Consider the following 17,886-nt stretch of genomic DNA (forward strand, 5'->3'; position numbering starts at 1 on the left):
CTTCAGACATGGGTGCGATTTTTTAATTTATTGTTTTACTCTGCCTGTCCGGCAGTCAAACAAAATTGAAAATCATTCCAAACAGGAAACACTGTTTTAGGAACGTCATAAAGGACAGGAACACCAGGCACAAATAACTCATTTAACCTGTTAAATAAGGTGGTATAAAAGACGGTGCGTCAATGGCGGTAAACTTCCGAAAAAAATTTTTTTTTTTTTTTTACAGTCTTTAAAACCTTTATTTTATTTAAACTTAATTATATATTTGAACAATGTAGAACACAAATTGCTTTTTTGTAGCACTTCCAAAAACCTCCAGTTTAGCAGTACTTGGCCAAAATATTCTGCCATTTTATGGCGTCTCGACCAATCAAATTTGCCACTCGAGCTCTCAGCGTTGGGGAATATCGAGATTCAGACAAATAGCGGCTCGTAGGAAATATAGATCGTGCTCGGAAATGTAAAGCAAGAGTTGAAAGACCTTTCACTTGTATTTTTTCTCAACTGCATGGGATAAGGTGTTCTATGAACTCTCTCTCCAGTTCGTCTTGCCCAGGTATATGGGCCACAATAGCAGTGGGCCATAATAGAAGTGTGTTCAGGTAACGATAGTATTTGCGTTCAGAATGAATGCATGAGGCGAGACTATGTGCTCTACGAGTACCGTTCTCGTTGTAGTATTGTGAATGATGTACATTTTCTTTTGCACTCGCAGGTTCTTGTACGATCAAAGCAGCGAAGCCTACAAGTACTTCCAGCAAAAAGTAAAAGAAAACTTGGCACGCAAGGAGCATGGAGCAACACGTGTCCATTCCATCACGAATCCCGCACGGACCTCCTTCCCTTCAACCTTCCTTGGGCCCTTCACCCAAAGCCAGGAAACTTCCTCAACCACATACGAAAGTCTCAAACGGAAGAGGAAAAGCCGATGGGCACCCGAGAGCGAAATAACACCTTTGCCTTCCCCCATACTCATCCACGGCCCAGTAAATCCCTACCAAGACAACAGCAATGTGCAGACCCCAGGTGTGCTAATCTCAAGAGCTCACATGAATCCTATGGTAGGAATTGTAATGATGCTTATTATGATGAATGGATTGCAAGGTACGGATGTAATTGTAATGCTTTTAGCTTCTTCTTTTTTTCTTGAGAGAATTCTTAAAACGAAGTCTCACAACTAATTCTTTCATTTAAGTTTTTCGCATGACTAATGTGAGTTAACGAAGGTTTGCTGATGGTCCTAGATTCAAGGATGTAGGTAGCTACATTAACTCCACAACACCAATATCGGAACAGCATGATGTGTGCCTTACAATGAACATTACCTTTACCCAAGGAAAAATATTTCTGTAGTTCTTTTTTTTTTAATCAACAGGAACCATTGTACAAGACCATGACACCTGCCAACCCAATGGGGAACATCAGTGGTTCTTGGTTCTGTGGTTTCTCCTTATTGAATATACTCCCCACTTTGGATTGTCTGCAAATGAATAAGTGTTCTTTGATCAAGGCATGAATGTGCAGTATTGGGCCTCACTGCATGGAGTTGGTTAACTTATCTTCAAGTTACAATTTGTTAATTGTTGGACACTTTCTCGCAAAGATGCTGGAGCCGATGCTAAGTACATAGGGCTTGCCAACAGGATGCAAGTTCGGAGAAAAAGGTGTTCATGTTCCCCTTTTGAACATTGAACAAAGGTCAGCACAAACCTGAAAGGTCATGTGATCTTTTGCAGAATGTAGCAGATTTTATTTACCGTGATAACCTGTGAACCACAAAAGGGATTTTGACCAAACTTGGTGCAGGTATGTACTGATGAAGGATTTTGATCAACGTTGGTACAGGTATCTACAAAGATAAACTGATACCATTTTGTGGCAAAGGTCAAGAGTCATGTGACCTTTAACTGAAAGGAGCACATTTTTGTTATCGTGATAGCTTGTGCGCCACTAAAGGGATTTTCACCAAACTTGGCATAACTATGGACTGCAATACAAAGATGAACTGATTACATTTTGGGTTCAATAGGTCAAAGACCTAAGGACAAGTGCCCTTTAATTGAAAATCTGTGTTACTGCAGTAAGTAATGAACCGCTCAAGAGATTTTAACCATACTTGACACTTATTGACTGTAAATCAAATATGAACTGATTCAATTTTAGATTCAACAGGTCAAAGGTCAACAGTCATGCACCCTTTAAAAATCATTTTGCAGACTATAACCTGAGTTAGAAGGATCTGATGTGTCTCTCTTCTACTTCTCTCGTTCTCTCTCTCTCTCTCTCTCTGCTCTCACTGTCTCTGAAGGGACATTAATTGAGATTAAACGTAACAGTGGGTTTACATCTAACATGGGCAGAGGCATGTCCATTGACGTATTCACATCAAATTCTACTTTCGAGTTGAAAACTACCATTAAAACCAAAAGTGTACCGACTTTGAAAGATTACTTTGGTGCACTTATCACAATTTGGCCATGGGTGTGGGACAGCCTATTTTCTTCTCAGGGACTCATTTTGTACATCAGCTTGGGATTCATTCATTCATTTTGTATGCTGCTGGTTGCATCATTGCTAGGAGCACTGCTGTGCTGCTGATACACTGCCCCCTGTAAATTACAGCAAGAATGTGAATTTGTTCATGGTGCTGGCCATAGCTCGTCTACTCTTTGTGAAGGACACCATGGGATCTTTAACGCCCAACTAATGCCGGTAGTTGGGACGACCAGTTTAACGTCAATCAAAGGGACGATTGACGGCACACACATTGATGAATCACCCTGCCTGTGAAACACCGGGATGACAGTTTATAGCTGGGTCGAGATTCGACCACTATTACGTCATTAAACTGGGATTATATGAATAAAAGCGAGAAAAAATATTATGCGATTTTTTTATTATTTTTTTAAATTGCAAAATCGAACATTTTTCAAGTATATTGGTTGGTATTGTGCGTTATTCTCTCTGATTGTCAATCACCTACAGGTCACAATTTTAAACCTATCTTCACAAAACTTCGCCAGATGATAGAGTTGGTCATAAGGAAGAAACCTATTGATTTTGAGATCAAAGTTCAAAGGTCATCTTCAGGCCAAATTTCTAAAATTGTCATTTTTTATCCGATTGACCTGAAAATTGAACAGCATTTGCATATCGAGTCACGAAATTGGGGAAACAACTATTTTTGAGGTTAAAAGGTCAAATCCAAGGTCAAACTCCCAAAATCATCAATTTTCATCTGAAAAATCATCAATTTTCATCCGATTAACTTGATAGTTAAACATCATTTGCTTTGCATATTGATTCACTGAATTGGGAAACCAACTATTTTTAAGGTCCTTCCTTGGCACACCTGAGCTCCTCACCACATACAAGGCTTTCATCCGAGCTCAATAGAATACTGCTCTCCCCTCTGGGCTGCTGCTCCTGCCTCACACCTAGCTCGGCTTCACGCTGTTGAAACCAAAGCTTTCAGAATCATTGGAATCTCCCGCGATGAAGCTGATTGTGAGGGCCTTTCACCTAGTCACCGCAGGCAGGTAGGTGGTCTTTCTGCATTCTACCGACTCCTACCGACTCCTATCCACCCTAGCTCCCCCAGCTCTATCTGTGCTCTGTCCCCCAAATATTCCTACAGGTCGCACAATATCTGCCAGCAACCTTCTTCGAGTGAAATTGCCAAAATCAAGACTCCCTGCTCACCTTCACTCTTTCATTCCTCTTTACTCCCGCCTCTGGAACAAACTACCTCACTCTCTTCAATCCCACTCCTCCCTCCAGGTCTTTAAAACAGCTGTTCACCACCATCTCTTATCTTCCCCTCATCCAAAACCTTGATCTTTTCTACCCCAGTTAATTCACCCCAGATACACTTTTTTGAAATACCAACTACTTTCCTGGAAGTCCTAGCAGTGTCCATGTGTTTTATACCTCTTTTGCAATTTTATACCTTCCCATGCCTCCTCCCCCTAAGCCCTGTCCTTCCCACAGATCTCCTGATGTCCCTGTTCTCAGCTGTTGTACTTGTGTGCTTCCCTCTCACTCCCCATCTTGTCTCCCGCTCCCTTTATTATGTTTTGTGTGTCGGTTTTACTTTTTTTTGTGATGAATGTTATCTCTTACATGAGCCTCGATCTTGTATACAAAAAAAAGGTCAAACTTCTAAAATCATCAATTTTCATCTGAAATATCATCAATTTTTTTCCGATTGACCCGAGCTTTAATTAAGATCGTCAATTTTAATCATAATGAAATGGACAACTTGTATCCAGGGCAACCTTTTTTGGGGGGAGGGGTAGATTTTGCAAGTATCGTGCTCTGCACGACGTCTTCTTGTTTTCTTATTTACCTGTTTATCTTGATGTAGATTATGAAACGATTCATTTCCAGGGTTTTTTTGTTAAACGGGATTATGTCGGCATTGTTGATGTCAGTGATTAATTGTTTTTGGTCATCCAATTCGATTCCACATTCATTTGTTTCAACAAGAAAATGCCTTTACATCATGACAGTCTCGAGGAAGCTCCCGTTTTTGTGAGAAATGTCCAATTATTCCCTGTTATGTCGAAGCAATGCACCGACTTGGTCTTGTACTTAGAGTAAAGTTGTGGCCAAAAAATTGAATATTTTGCTCACATGTTCTGCTTTTACTCCTTGTTAGAATTCATTGCAAATGTACAATAATATTTACATCCAAGATTTTCACCTCAGTTTATGGAACAATTCACAAGGTAAAGCTGACTGTCAATACAGGTTGGCCAATAAATGAGTGCAAAGTCGGAAGTTGCACAATGAAAGGAGCGAACCAAAGTTTAATAACCCCGAGTAGTTTAAGATTGGCGCAGCTATGACTGCTTCAGCAAAATACTTGTGGGAGGGAGGGAAGGTCGATGTCACATTGCTTACACCGTATCTTTGCAAGAAAACCAATAACTTGCTTTTTGTAACTTTGCATCAGCCCTAAACCTACACGATCTCGGCTACAGCAAAGGGAAACCAGCTGGACTTGTTGGAGTCACTGAGCTTTCTGAGGATCAAAAGAAGCAACTGAAAGAACAACAGGAGGTTGGTGTTGGTGCATATAATGTTTGCATAGTTTCCTGATCTGTTCACTTTGATAATCATCTTCATCCTCCAATTTGACCCTTTGATGCGGTGACCTTTTGAGGTGAGTTGGTTTGATGGCCGCTTCCCTTCCTTGTATCGAGTTGCAGGTTTAAAATAATTTAATGGCATAAAATATATTTGATGCCCCTTTAGCATTTGTAGACATTTTAAGCTTCTTGTGTGTTAGCTTCATTGCCGTTGTCTACTGTTTTAGCACTCTGTCCCCCTATTCTGGGACCGCCAACAAACCTCACCGCTTGCATTCCCCACAAACGCTAAGTTACTGGGTGGGTACATTGTACATCTTAGTAAATTCCAATGGGTCATCTGTAATTTGTGTCTTCATGCCATTTGACTCATCATCTGATTTCCACATTTCTTCCAGTTTTGTTTGGAAACGCCAGACTTGCTGTATGTTTGTCATGGCTTGAAATCTGTCTGGTATTTGGCAAATGTCATGAGCTGGCTGATGGGATATCTCAATGGCAATGTGCTCCTATTACATGTTAATGTTGCTCCAACAGATGGCCTGATATCACATATCGCACCATCCTTCTGAAGGGATTGACTGCTAAGGCCGAGTGCTCCTTCTCAGAGAGTTGCCTTGGTGTGCATAATTTAAACGGGGTTCTTTCAATACTCAATGTGATCGTAGAAGTTGCTGTCGATCTGGTCTATGGCTGAAGCACAGCACAACATTACAAAGCATTAGCTATAATTTTTGCAACCAACAGTGGGTTGTCGTGTAACGACGAACGCTTCTCAACAGCTTGTTTTGTTTTTCTTATTGTGCCTAATAGAGAGAACTTCATAAAGGCTGTGTGGCTGTTGACAGATGCAGCAGATGTACAACATGATAATGGCTCACAAACGGGCTATGGCTGAGATCCAGATTTTGTGGGAGAAGGAAGCAGCCAAGCACCAGCATGGATATGACAGTGATGAGGAATTGGACCCACATATGGGGACTTGGGAGCACAGGCTACGCCATCTGGAGATGGAGAAAACCAGAGGTGGGAGAAGTAATCCCCAGCAAAGCCATGTTTGGGGTTTTTCTTTTTTTAGCAACGATGTCCAATCAGCAATGTACATGAAATGTAAGAAGTCTGAATATCGTTTAGTTAGTTAGTTAGTTAGTTAGTTATCCTTATTTGGCTCTATTTGTTGATTTTACCTTGAAATGAAGGACATCATTTTGGCAACCAAGCACAAATAGTCCGTGGGCTGACTAGGGTTTACATGCACCCCCCCCCCCCCCCACAACTTAACTTCCCGGGTATGTCCATGTACCCCCCACGCTAGGGGTTAGGAAAAACCATGTTAACAGAAAAAAAACTCATTCCCAAGGTACCTCCCACGCATATTCTGATGTTACCCCCCTGTGTCGGTGATTTCCGAAAATTAGGGGTAGGCGAAATTCAAATGGCCATAACTTTTTACCGAGTCATCCTATGGTTGCATATGACCCCTCAAAATGTTTGTCCTGGGACACTCTTTACAATGATATGTGTTATATGCTAATGAGGTCACCAGAGGTCAAACTATGACGTAATTTGGGGGTTGCCCAAAATCCATGACCTTGAAAGTTAAAAATGACCTGAGGTAGGCAAGAAATTGGTAAAGGAATGTTTTATTATGCCTTTTTGATAGTACATATATCAAGACAGTTTATGGAAAAAACAGCTTCGAAAAATTCCAAGTATTGACTGGTTGGCGGTCGTTTGAATTTAGAGGACGAATTCGAAAAATGACCAAAATTTGTTCTTTCAACCTCCAAAGCATCAATACTTGGTTTTGATGACAAAGATTTGCTAAATGGGTTCAAAGGTGGTATCATAACATAATATTCCAAAACTGGCTATAATCTGACATTCAAGGTCAGATTATCAAGGTCAAAGGTCAACTGGGTGCATAATTTTCTTTCAAGGAAAGTCATTTGCCAGTTCGCAATAATCACAAAACCAACCCAAAAAATTATTACAGTTATTTAAGAAATTATGTCACCATTCAGATCCAAGTTACACCATTCCCCGAGTGAATTATATGCCCCAAATAAAAGCTAACCTGTAAGATGTGACATTGATTGTGGTTCAACCAACTTCACTTCAGTTTAATGACAGAACTTAATCATTGTCGCTCTCACTTCCGCTCTCTTCACTTGAAGATGACATTTCATCGCCTTGGTCATTGTTATCATCTCCATCCTCCTCCTCATCATTACTGTTCTCACTCTCCAGTTTCTGTTCAAGGATATCCACCAGTTTGGTTGGCAAAATGTCATGATCTGTCCATTTTGGCTGCAGGGTCCCACTTTCGTCTACCCATCCATGTCCATGAATTGGATTCGGCATATCAGGATTTGGGATGTGAGCTCGCCTCCATATGGCAACTTGATAATTCGCACGTTCGGCATGCTGTTGCAGACAGCTTTTGCATGGGGGCAAGGAACCCATGTCGAACGACTTCTTGGGATCCAGGGTGCCTCCAGTGGCACACTTAGCCTGTAGTAGAAGGTACCTCAGTTCATTTACAGTTTTGACGTTTGGTTTCCCATACAGTGCACAAGTGAATTCCTCCAGCATGTGCTGGACGTCATTGTCCACTTCCCAACTTTCACCAAACTCGACAGAATGCCTCCTGGAAATTGATACTCTTTTGGAGAAGTTTTATCGCTTTGATTTTCCCTTTCCCCTTGAAAGCACTCGTGCTGTCGCAGCCACTGAAAGCATGAAGGCCAAGTAATGCTGATCGTAAAACAGGTGAAACGGATTCTGCGATTTTGTTCATGTCCAAGCAACGTTTCGAATTGCCTTTCCCTGTTTCGAACAGTATTCTGATCCCCTCTAATCGACTAACATGGAACAACAAGATGAAGAAGATATCGCTGTCTGGACTGCGAACCCGCACACATTTGTACCCGACTTCCTTAGCGTACAGACAGTACAGAATGATCCGCAAGTCTGTTTCTTCCTGAGTTGACTTGAGACCAACAAGCTCCTCTACTGAAGTGGTTTCCCCATCAGATGTTAGACGGTATGCCCTCCCTTCTACAACAATGGTAACACTCCGATCCTTTAGTGAGCTTGTGAATTCACCACCACTCCAAGTGGACAATAGGATTCTGATCAGTTGTTCTTTGTTTTCATCATTGGTTAGGAAAACTCCCCAGTCTTTTGGTCTTCTTGTTTTTTCACCGCTTACGATGAGCTTATCTCCACAACTCGCCTCCGTCGTTCTGCTGACTTGACTGAATCTGGCCTGTACATGTCTGTGCTGAAGAAAACATCATGCTTTGTTGTTAGAGACTTGAAAACCTTCTGAGCTATTTCCCCAAAAGTGTTTGGTATTTCCCTCATGTAATAGAAACAAGCATTTCCGTCCTCGATAACCAGACTGTCTTTGATATCAGGAGGTGCAGATGAACAGTCCTCGTCCAAATCCTTTACAAGATAGGCAAGTCCCTTAGACTTATCTGTCTTTGCCATATATCCATGTGCTCCTGCTAGACTCAATGGCACTGGTGTTACAGGATAGGTCAGTAGCTCCCGCAGGTCGAGTTTTGCTACAGGAAGCTTTTGGGACTGAACTAGCAGTTGAAATGCGATGCTTCCCTGCTGCTTATACTCAACGGTTTTATTTGTGGAGGATTTGACTAGCACAGCCTTGTTCATATCTTCCATTGTTTTCAACTTTAGTCTTTTGATCGGCTCGAAGAAATTCTCATGTGTCTTCAGCCGTTCCTCTATAAAGTTTTTCTTGCGGTCTGCTCCTGCGGATTCTGCACGCAGAATGTCCCGTTCAACGTCAGAGCTGGCGGGTGCACCAGAAGAAAGGCAGTATAACTTGTCTGCATCCGGAAGTTCGAAGGGGTTATTGAAACTTGTCACAGCTTCTACAGTCCGTTTCACCTGCTTTTCACTGCGCTGCACTTCAGCATGACGTACATCCTGTGTTTCTTCCCCGTCTCTGCATCTGGTGCCATGTCAGCCATGCTGTAAATCGCTTGCAAGTACTCAGCCCTTTCTTTTGAAGTCTGTGCCCATCTCTGGTATGCCCCATAATTAGTCGAGATGCCAGATATCCCTGCTCCACTTCCACCCCCTCCCCTGGATTTCGCGTTTTTCATGAACGTCTCTTCAATAGTCTTGTCGACTGCACATCTATTCCCTGGTATGAATGATCGAGCTACACTTATTGCCCCCCGTTTCAACAAGTCCGTTGCTCCAGGATGAGACCTCTCGATATTTGCGATGAAAAGAGCAAAGAATGTCAAGTACCTTGCGTAGTTCTGACCATCGAAACTAAAGAAAAGATCAGGCATCAAGCCAAGACATTCACCATAGAGAACGAAGTCATTTGTCTTCACTGCCTCAAGTAATGCCAGGGCCAACCACACACGATCTATGTAGGACATCCATAGCTTAGCAGTTTTGCCAAGTTCACCTTGCCTTACACCATCACGAAACTTGAGGTAGTCTTCTATGTAAGATCTGAGGACTGTATCCTGCAAAACTGCTGCTTCAGTTTTGCTCCCCACTGACTGAATCAGTTCCATGATCAGATGCTTTGATTCCTGTGGACTTCCGTCAAAGGGCTATTTCTCGCCTCGGCCATCAAGGAAACGTACGAGCAGTAGGCGTTCCAACGACTCCACCAACACCTTGTGACAGTGAATAGACCGTCCGTAGTTCTTACCAGATATCACACCACTGATCGATCCTGGTGAAGACAGACCAGCTTCTAGTAGAATGTCAGACAATCCTGTACCTTTCATCATCTTGCCAATCATCTTTAGGTAAGCGCAGACCAGATGGAACGTCCCAATCATTACTCTGTGGTTTTCATAGTATGTTGGGCTGTTCCAGATCAATGGATAGGCTTTCATACACACACCTAAGTCAAAAGTTGTTATCACATAGTTCTGGCCAACCTCCTTGCTTCCCTCTTCCGAGTATCGCAGACACTCCTTCACGGCTCTGTTATCAGTTATAGGGTGGGGAATCACCGGGTAATATTCAACTGTACTCAGGTTGCATGGAGTCTCCCCAGTAAGCGAAATGTACCCACCCCATCCAGGTATACGCTGCTGAACTGTTCCTGCATGCAGCCGGATAAGGAGCCAAAGTAGGTTTTTAACCATTGCGTTCTGATAGGCCTCCTTGCCACCATCTACATCTGAATCGACGACCTCGTAGCCAGGGCTTCGTCTCCGGCCTAGGTAACAATCACCTAACTCGACATCCATTGGTTCCGTCAATGTACGTTGTCCCGTCCTCTGGATCGAAGGTATTGGAGGCTTAACCCCGCCTGGGGATTCTCCTGGTGCAGTCACCAGCTCTTGTAACATGATCCCATGAGACCTATGAATGGACCCTGCACCAGAAATGTCATTTATGAATTCATCATAGTTGTCAAAATCTGAGTGGAACGTAGAAGGACAGGACGGGTTGCGTATGATTGACACAGGTAGTAATGAAGATGTTGTCTGTACAGCTACAGCTATTGCAGTTTCAACTTCGAGCAAGAATGAATAGTTTTCTGAATGTCCAAGTTTGTTCATCAATTTTACGAGTTCTGCGCTGCGGAATAGATGGTGCAGGGTCATTCCAAGCAGAACATGCTTTGGAAGTTTCCACCGACCATGGGTAACAGCCCTGCATACGTCTTGCCCCAATGAATTAGCTAGTCGGTTTACCCTAACAGACTCAACATCTTCATTCCCTGAAAGAAGACACTTCAGAAAGTTCTCTAGAGTTTTTGGCAATATGTCTTGGGTTGGAAGGGACTGAACAGTGGGTGGCCAAGCCATTTGTTCTGTAGCTTCAAATTTGTCAAGGATATCGTTTCGCAAATTTCTAGCCGTTTCTCTGGACCTATCAACAGAACGAAGTGTGTATGTTGCTTTGACAGCAGTGCCTACATCACACTTGAGATTATACACCAGGTAAGATTTGAAACGTCCATCATCACTGATGGGACAGAAACCTAATGTGTCTTTGTACAGGTCACATTTCTCTAATTTGTTTTTCAGATTTCCCCCCTGTAACTTGGATTTGAATGGGGAGTTTTAGCTAGTTCACATACATATATGTTTCTCAAGTCGGACAACCTGAGCACATCTTTCTCCTTTACAACCTTTTCATTTATCAGTTCACATATTCTATTGAATGATTGTTCATGTGCTTTCTCAAGTGAAGCTTGTTGCTCAATGTGTCCAGGATTGCTACTTCTCCACTTCTCAGGTCTCTGCATGTACTGACATCGACAACTCCGATGGTACATGGTCTCGCATGCAAAAGGTCAAAACCAGATATGCGCAGAAGAAGTTTCGAGTCTTGTTTCTTTTCGGCCTCCCGAATAACTGCTTCACCACCTCCGCGTTCAAATTTTGTAGTTGGTTCAGTTGTCCAAGCGCCACGTACTTTTATAGCCTTTTTCCCAACCTTGTTACAGAAGACACAGTCTGGTTGAAATAAGACATCATCTTTTTCAGTAGATGATCTTCGTGACTCCCGTCTTTTCCCCAAGTCAAGAGATTCGTTTGGCTGTGGAATTAACCGGTTCAAGTTAGACGTGAAGCGTTGGTAACAGTCCCTGTGATACCCGTGGTAAATGGAGTAGGTTGATGGAATCTGCCTGCAGACATCTTCCATTCGATTCGGGGATTCTAAAGGTTGAATTAACCGTTTTTCACTGATTTGCAAAAGTCTTTTTAACCTGGCATCTGGATCTTTCGAATTCTTGAGAAATATAAAGTCTTGGCACTTGGAGTCTTTCATGTGAATGATACAAACGTTTTCTATCGATTCTCTGGGTGCCTGACCATCTTCAGCTTTACCCTTCTTTGCCGAGCCGACATCTTCCGAGTCTGCATGGTCTTTCTGGTCTTCAGACTTCCTCTTCCTCACAGGGCGCTCCATGCTGCCTGAAAGAAATAGGTACATTGCAGTTTGCCTTCATGCATTGTTTGGGCCATTTGGGCCATCCTCTAAATTCAAACGACCGCCAACCAGTCAATACTTGGAATTTGTCGAAGCTGTTTTTTCCATAAACTGTCTTGATATACTACTGTGTTCAAAAAGTATCCGACCTTTATTTTTCGTGCGTAAAAAAAAAGAAGCTAGGGAGGCGTTGATTGGTGCACGTATGTAGGCGATCCTAATGCACACGCGTGAATTTTTTCCCACCTGCAGAAGCTGTCATTCGACGGCAGACCGCCGATGAGTGAGGACATGTAAGTGAGCGCCGTCGGATTTTCGTTTTTGACAAAATGACGGAAAAACTTGAACAACGCTACTGCATCAAATTTTGTGTAAAGCTTGGCGATTCCCAAGTGGAAACGATCCGCAAGATTCAACACCGTTCATTCCATTATGAAAGAGGATTTGGGCTTCAGGAGAATCTCAGTGAAGTTCGTACCAAAGCTGCTAACGATTGAGCAGAAGCAACTCCGTTTGGAGATCGCACAGGACATGCTGGAGACTGTGAACAGCGATCCCAGCTTCCTCAACACAGTGATCACTGGCGATGAGTCCTGGGTTTATGGGTACGACCCAGAAACCAAGTTGCAGTTTTGATGCAAGTTTGATGAAACACAAAATTTGATGCAGTAGCGTTGTTCAAGTTTTTCCGTCATTTTGTCAAAAACGAAAATCCGACTGCGCTCACTTACATGCCCTCACTCATCGGCGGTCTGCCGTCGAATGACAGCTTCTGCAGGTGGGAAAAAATTCACGCGTGTGCATTAGGATCGCCTACATACGTGCACCAATCAACGCCTCCCTAGCTTCTTTTTTTTTACGCACAAAAAATAAAGGTCGGATACTTTTTGAACACACTACATATGTACTATCAAAAAGGCATAATAAAACATTCCTTTACCAATTTCTTGCCTACCTCAGGTCATTTTTAACTTTCAAGGTCATGGATTTTGGGCAACCCCCAAATTACGTCATAGTTTGACCTCTGGTGACCTCATTAGTGACCTCATTTGCATATAACACATCATTGTAAAGAGTGTCCCAGGACAAACATTTTGAGGGGTCATATGCAACCATAGGATGACTAGATAAAAAGTTATGGCCATTTGAATTTCGCCTACCCCTAATTTTCGGAAATCACCGACACAGGGGGTAACATCAAAATATGCGTGGGAGGTACCTTGGAATGAGTTTTTTCTCTGTTAACATGGTTTTTCCTAACCCCTAGGGTGGGGGGGTACATGGACATACCCGGGAAGTTAAGTTGTGGGGGGGGGGGGGGGGTGGTGCATGTAAACCCTACTCAGCCCACAGACTAAAATAATGTCTCTCCCCACCCCGCTGTTTCTCCCCAAACCCTTGCTCTCTCCCCCACCCCTCTGTTTCTCATCCAACTCTCACTCTATCCCCCACCCCTCTTTGCTGTCTTTCCCCCACCCCTCTGTCCCCCCCCCCCCCGACCCCTCTATCCCCCCCCCCCCCCCCCCAGCGACCCCTCTGTCTCCCCCCCCTCCCCCACGACCCCACAGTCTCCCACCCCCACCCGACCCCACAGTCTCCCACCCCCCACCCCTCTGTCTCTCCCCCACCCCTCTGTCTCTCCCCCACCCCTCTGTCTCTCCCCCACCCCTCTGGCTCTCCCCCCACCCCTCTGGCTCTCCCCCACACCTCTGTTTCTCCCCCACACCTCTGTTCTCCCCCACACCTTTATTTCTCCCCACACCTTTATTTCTCCCCACACCCTCTACTCCTCCCCACCCCTCTGTCTCTCTCCCACCCCTCTCTGCTGTCTCTCTCCCACCCCTCTCTGCTGTCTCTCTCCCACCCCTCTCTGCTGTCTCTCCCCCACCCCTCTCTGCTGTCTCTCCCGCTCCCCTCTTTGTCTCTCCCGCTCCCCTCTTTGTCTCTCCCGATCCCCTCTTTGTCTCTCCCGCTCCCCTCTTTGTCTCTCCCGCTCCGCTCTTTGACTCTCCCGCTCCGCTCTTTGCCTCTCCCCCTCCCCTCTTTGTCTCTCCCCCACACCTTTCTTTGTCTCCCCCCCCCCCCACCCCTTTCTGTCTCCCACCCCACCCCCCACCCCTTTCTGTCTCCCGCCCCACCCCCCACCCATTTCTGTCTCTCCTTCACCCCTCGCTGTCTCTCCCCCACCCTCTCTGTCTCTTCTTCACCCGTCTCCATACCTCTCCCCTTTCTCTCCACCCTTCTCCCCTCCATACCTCTCCCCTTTCTCTCCACCCTTCTCCCCTCCCCCTCCCCCTACACCGTCATGTTTATAGCTGGGTCAGAATTGAAACCCAGGATGATAGCTTAGAGGTGATTGTGCATGTCTTTAGGTCACCCTCTCAGCCCATTTGCCTGTAGTTGTTGCAAGGAACCTTCTGGCATCGGTACCTGTAACGAACATCATCAATTTATTTCGCAATATTGTTGGTACTGCATCATGTCATTGCAATTTTGTTTTTCCTAAAACTGCCTCCAGCTCGGTTCCATAATGGATATGACTGTCTCCATGTAGTCTATTATCCAGTTAAAATAAGACCAATTTGTACTTATGGCTCATCAACTTGATCATAGTTTGGATCTTAGTTTTCATCGATCATAGTTTCTGTCTTCTTTCGACTCCTCTCCGGCCTTGCTCCCCCAGCTCTCTCTGGGCTCTGTCCCCCAAATATTCCTACAGGTCGCACAATATCTGCCTGCAACCCACTTATGGTTAAACTGCCAAAATCAAGACTCTCTGCTCACCTTCACTCGTTCATTCCTCTTTTCTCCCGCCTCTGAAACAAACTCCCTCACTCTCTTCAATCCCACTCCTCCCTCCAGGTCTTTAAAACAGCTGTTCACCACCATCTCTTATCTTCCCCCATCCAAAACCTTGATCTTTTCTACCCCTGCTAATTTCACCCCAGATCCACTTTTTTGAAATACCGACTTCTTTCCTGGAAGTCCTTGCAGTGTCCTTGTGTTTTATACTTCTTCCCCTCCCCCCCCCCCCCTTTCCATGCCTTATTCCCCCCAAGCCCCCTCCCTCCCACAGATCTCCCGATGTCCCTGCTCTCAAATGTTGTGTTTGTGCTTCCCCTTCTCTCCCCATCTTGTCTACCACTCCCCTTATTATATGTTTTGTGTGTCTGTTTGATTTTTTTTGTGTGATAAATGTTAGCTCTTTCACGAGCCTCGATCCTGTATACAAAAAAAAAAAAAAAAAAATCCTCTGTATACACAGACACGACGACCATTACTTCCTTCCATCATTAAACGGACTCTTCTTCCATGGCACAGCTAATTCTAATGGTCAGAAGAACCCTGCCAATGAGTGCCCAATATGCTAGAAAATATTTAGTCACTCCATTGATCGTGACACCCACGCACAAGTGCAGCCGCTAATTTGATACAGACAAGACTTGTGCCACTAAAGGAGAAATCCCAGCATTATTTCCTGAATTTGAATTTGCATTTCCACCCTCTTGTGGTCTAGGATGGTATATAGCTTCCTCTCGGTTTGGTAGAGTTGTCACATTAACTAATTCAACGAGATAGTTTATAGAACACCTTACCCCACGCTGTCTCGAGAAAAAGGACATGGGAAGGGTCCTTCAAACTCTTGTTTTGTGTTTCCTTGCACTATGTTTCTTACGAGCCGCCATTTTGTCTGAATGTCAATATTCCCCTACGCTGAGAGCAAATTTGAAGGATCGAGATGGCATAAAATTGCGTAATATTTTGTCCACGTACAGGTACTGCTAAACTGAATGTTTTTGAAAGTACCAATAAGACAATTTGTGGTCTGCAGTATTCAGGTGTATAATTCAATTTAAATAAACCAATAGCAAGAATTGCGAAATTTCGAAGTCCAAAAAGGGCATAACTGAAAAATTGACAGAATGCCCTGAAACTCCAACTTGTTCAGTAACTTATCATAATAACACCATGTACCAAGTTTCAAGGTCGGATGGACAGATGGACAGACAGACGGAGAGCAAACCTATATTCACCGGTAGGGAACTAAGTTTTGAAAGTTGGAGAAAAGAAAAACTTTGTTCAGAAGTTTACCGCCATTGATGCATCCATCGCCTTTTTCGCCATCTTATTTAACACTTTCAATTAGTTATTTGGGGGTAATGTTTCCATTGCAGTTTGATAGCAGACATAACTTGTAGATACTGTCATGGTTGGTCTTGGAAATGGTCATTGTTAGGTTTTTACCCTCATAGGTCCGTGTGTACATGACTGTTGTGCGTTTCCACAGAGTGGGCAGAAAAGCTGACGGACATGAATCGAGGAAAGCATTTCATTGGAGACTTTCTCCCACCTGATGAATTGGATAAATTCATGGAAACTTTTAAAGCTCTAAAGGTATGCGAGAGCAGCTCGAGGTTAACATTGACTTTACATTGTTCAATGATATTGTCGACCCTGAGCAAGTTGTACAAAAGGGACAACGCTGGTCAAAACATTCTGGTGGTGACCAACATCGTCACTTGTGCTATGCAATGGAGGCGTAACATTAAGAGCCTTGTGAAAGACAATATCGAACCATTTAAAATTGTTTTGGAGACTGCACAATTTAAATGTCTTTCACCGAGTTGTATACGGATTTTATTGGTGTGGTAAGTTCAAAATCAGCCATGATAAAACACCCATGTGAAAAATATGAGGTCAACCTTGAACAAATTGCAACAAAGAGAATCTCTGCTGTATGTTTTATACTCCTGAATGTGTCCTCTGTCACATGTAAAAAGTCTTAAGGGACCAAAGAAGGGGAAACCTGTGAAAATCACTGGAATATGACCTTATCCAAAAATGTCATTTTTCCACATTTCCACATTTTTCCCTTCTTCTTTTTCCTACCTTTCCTTCCGTGTAAGTGTTGCTTCATCAGGATTAAGATTACCGCAGCCTGATAGCTAACAGAACAGCTTGTGCCACAGAGAGTCTAGCTTTTCGCTGGGTTTCCCATTGTAGAGGATTACCAAGACATGATACCAAGACAACACACAACACACATGTCATGGACAAAGAGGTTGTTGAATGTATGTATGAGAGATGGGTCAATTCCGAAGGAGTGGAGGACAGGGTTAATTGTGCCGATATGGAAGGGAAAGGGGTATGTTCAAGATCCGGGGAAGTGCAGGGGCATTACACTCCTTTAGTCATGTCATTAACGTGCTGGAGAGGGTTCTGGATGGGAGGATAAGGAAGAGTGTGGAGATGGAGATTCGGAGTAGAGCAGCAGGGGTTCATAAAGGGTAGGGGAACGACAGATTGGATGTTCGTGCTGAGACAGCTGGTGGAGAAGAAGTTGGAGGTACAAGGTGAAATGGCATTGGGATTTGTGTATCTGGAGAAGGCCTACGACACGTTCCAAAGAGAGATGGTGATGGTGACACTGAAATGGATCGGAATGCTGGAAGCAGAAGTTAGGTTGGTGGAAGGGATGTATAGGGGAACGAAGGGAAGACTTTTGTTTGGTCCTGGGATGTCGAATTAGTTCAATGTGAACATTTGGTTTGAGGCAGGGAAGCGCTCTCAACCCACTCCTGTTTATCATGGTGATGGAGCTGGTAAGCAGGAAGGTAAACATGAAAGATATTCTGGTGAGGATATTGTATGCGGACAATCTGGCTCTTGTAGTGCAGAGTGGGCGGGAGATGCAGGAAGTACTTACAGGGGGAGTGGAAGGAGGGATTTGAGAAGCATGGGCTGAAAATGAGCATGGAGAAGAGGGAGGTGATGTGGGTTGGGCAGCAGAGAAAATAAATGAATATCAGGTTAGAGGGGAAGGAGTTCAGGCAAGGAA

The 17,886-nt window shown here is 43.9% G+C and overlaps 1 protein-coding gene across 3 annotated transcripts in view; it reads left to right on the top strand.

Moving 5' to 3' along the window:
- SUGP1 (SURP and G-patch domain containing 1) overlaps positions 1 to 17,886 on the top strand; it is an 83,980-nt gene that overhangs the window by 44,232 nt on the left and 21,862 nt on the right. For all 3 annotated transcript variants that reach the window (XM_078772081.1, XM_068106594.2, XM_068106595.2), the window contains 4 exons: positions 716 to 1,026; positions 4,958 to 5,064; positions 5,942 to 6,119; positions 16,336 to 16,442. In XM_078772081.1, the coding sequence (XP_078628207.1) occupies positions 716 to 1,026; positions 4,958 to 5,064; positions 5,942 to 6,119; positions 16,336 to 16,442 (703 nt within the window). The remainder of the gene's footprint in view (positions 1 to 715; positions 1,027 to 4,957; positions 5,065 to 5,941; positions 6,120 to 16,335; positions 16,443 to 17,886) is intronic.

The sequence above is a fragment of the Myxine glutinosa genome, chromosome 2 (assembly GCF_964187855.1).
Source record: "Myxine glutinosa chromosome 2, kmMyxGlut1.1, whole genome shotgun sequence".
Taxonomy (NCBI): domain Eukaryota; kingdom Metazoa; phylum Chordata; class Myxini; order Myxiniformes; family Myxinidae; genus Myxine; species Myxine glutinosa.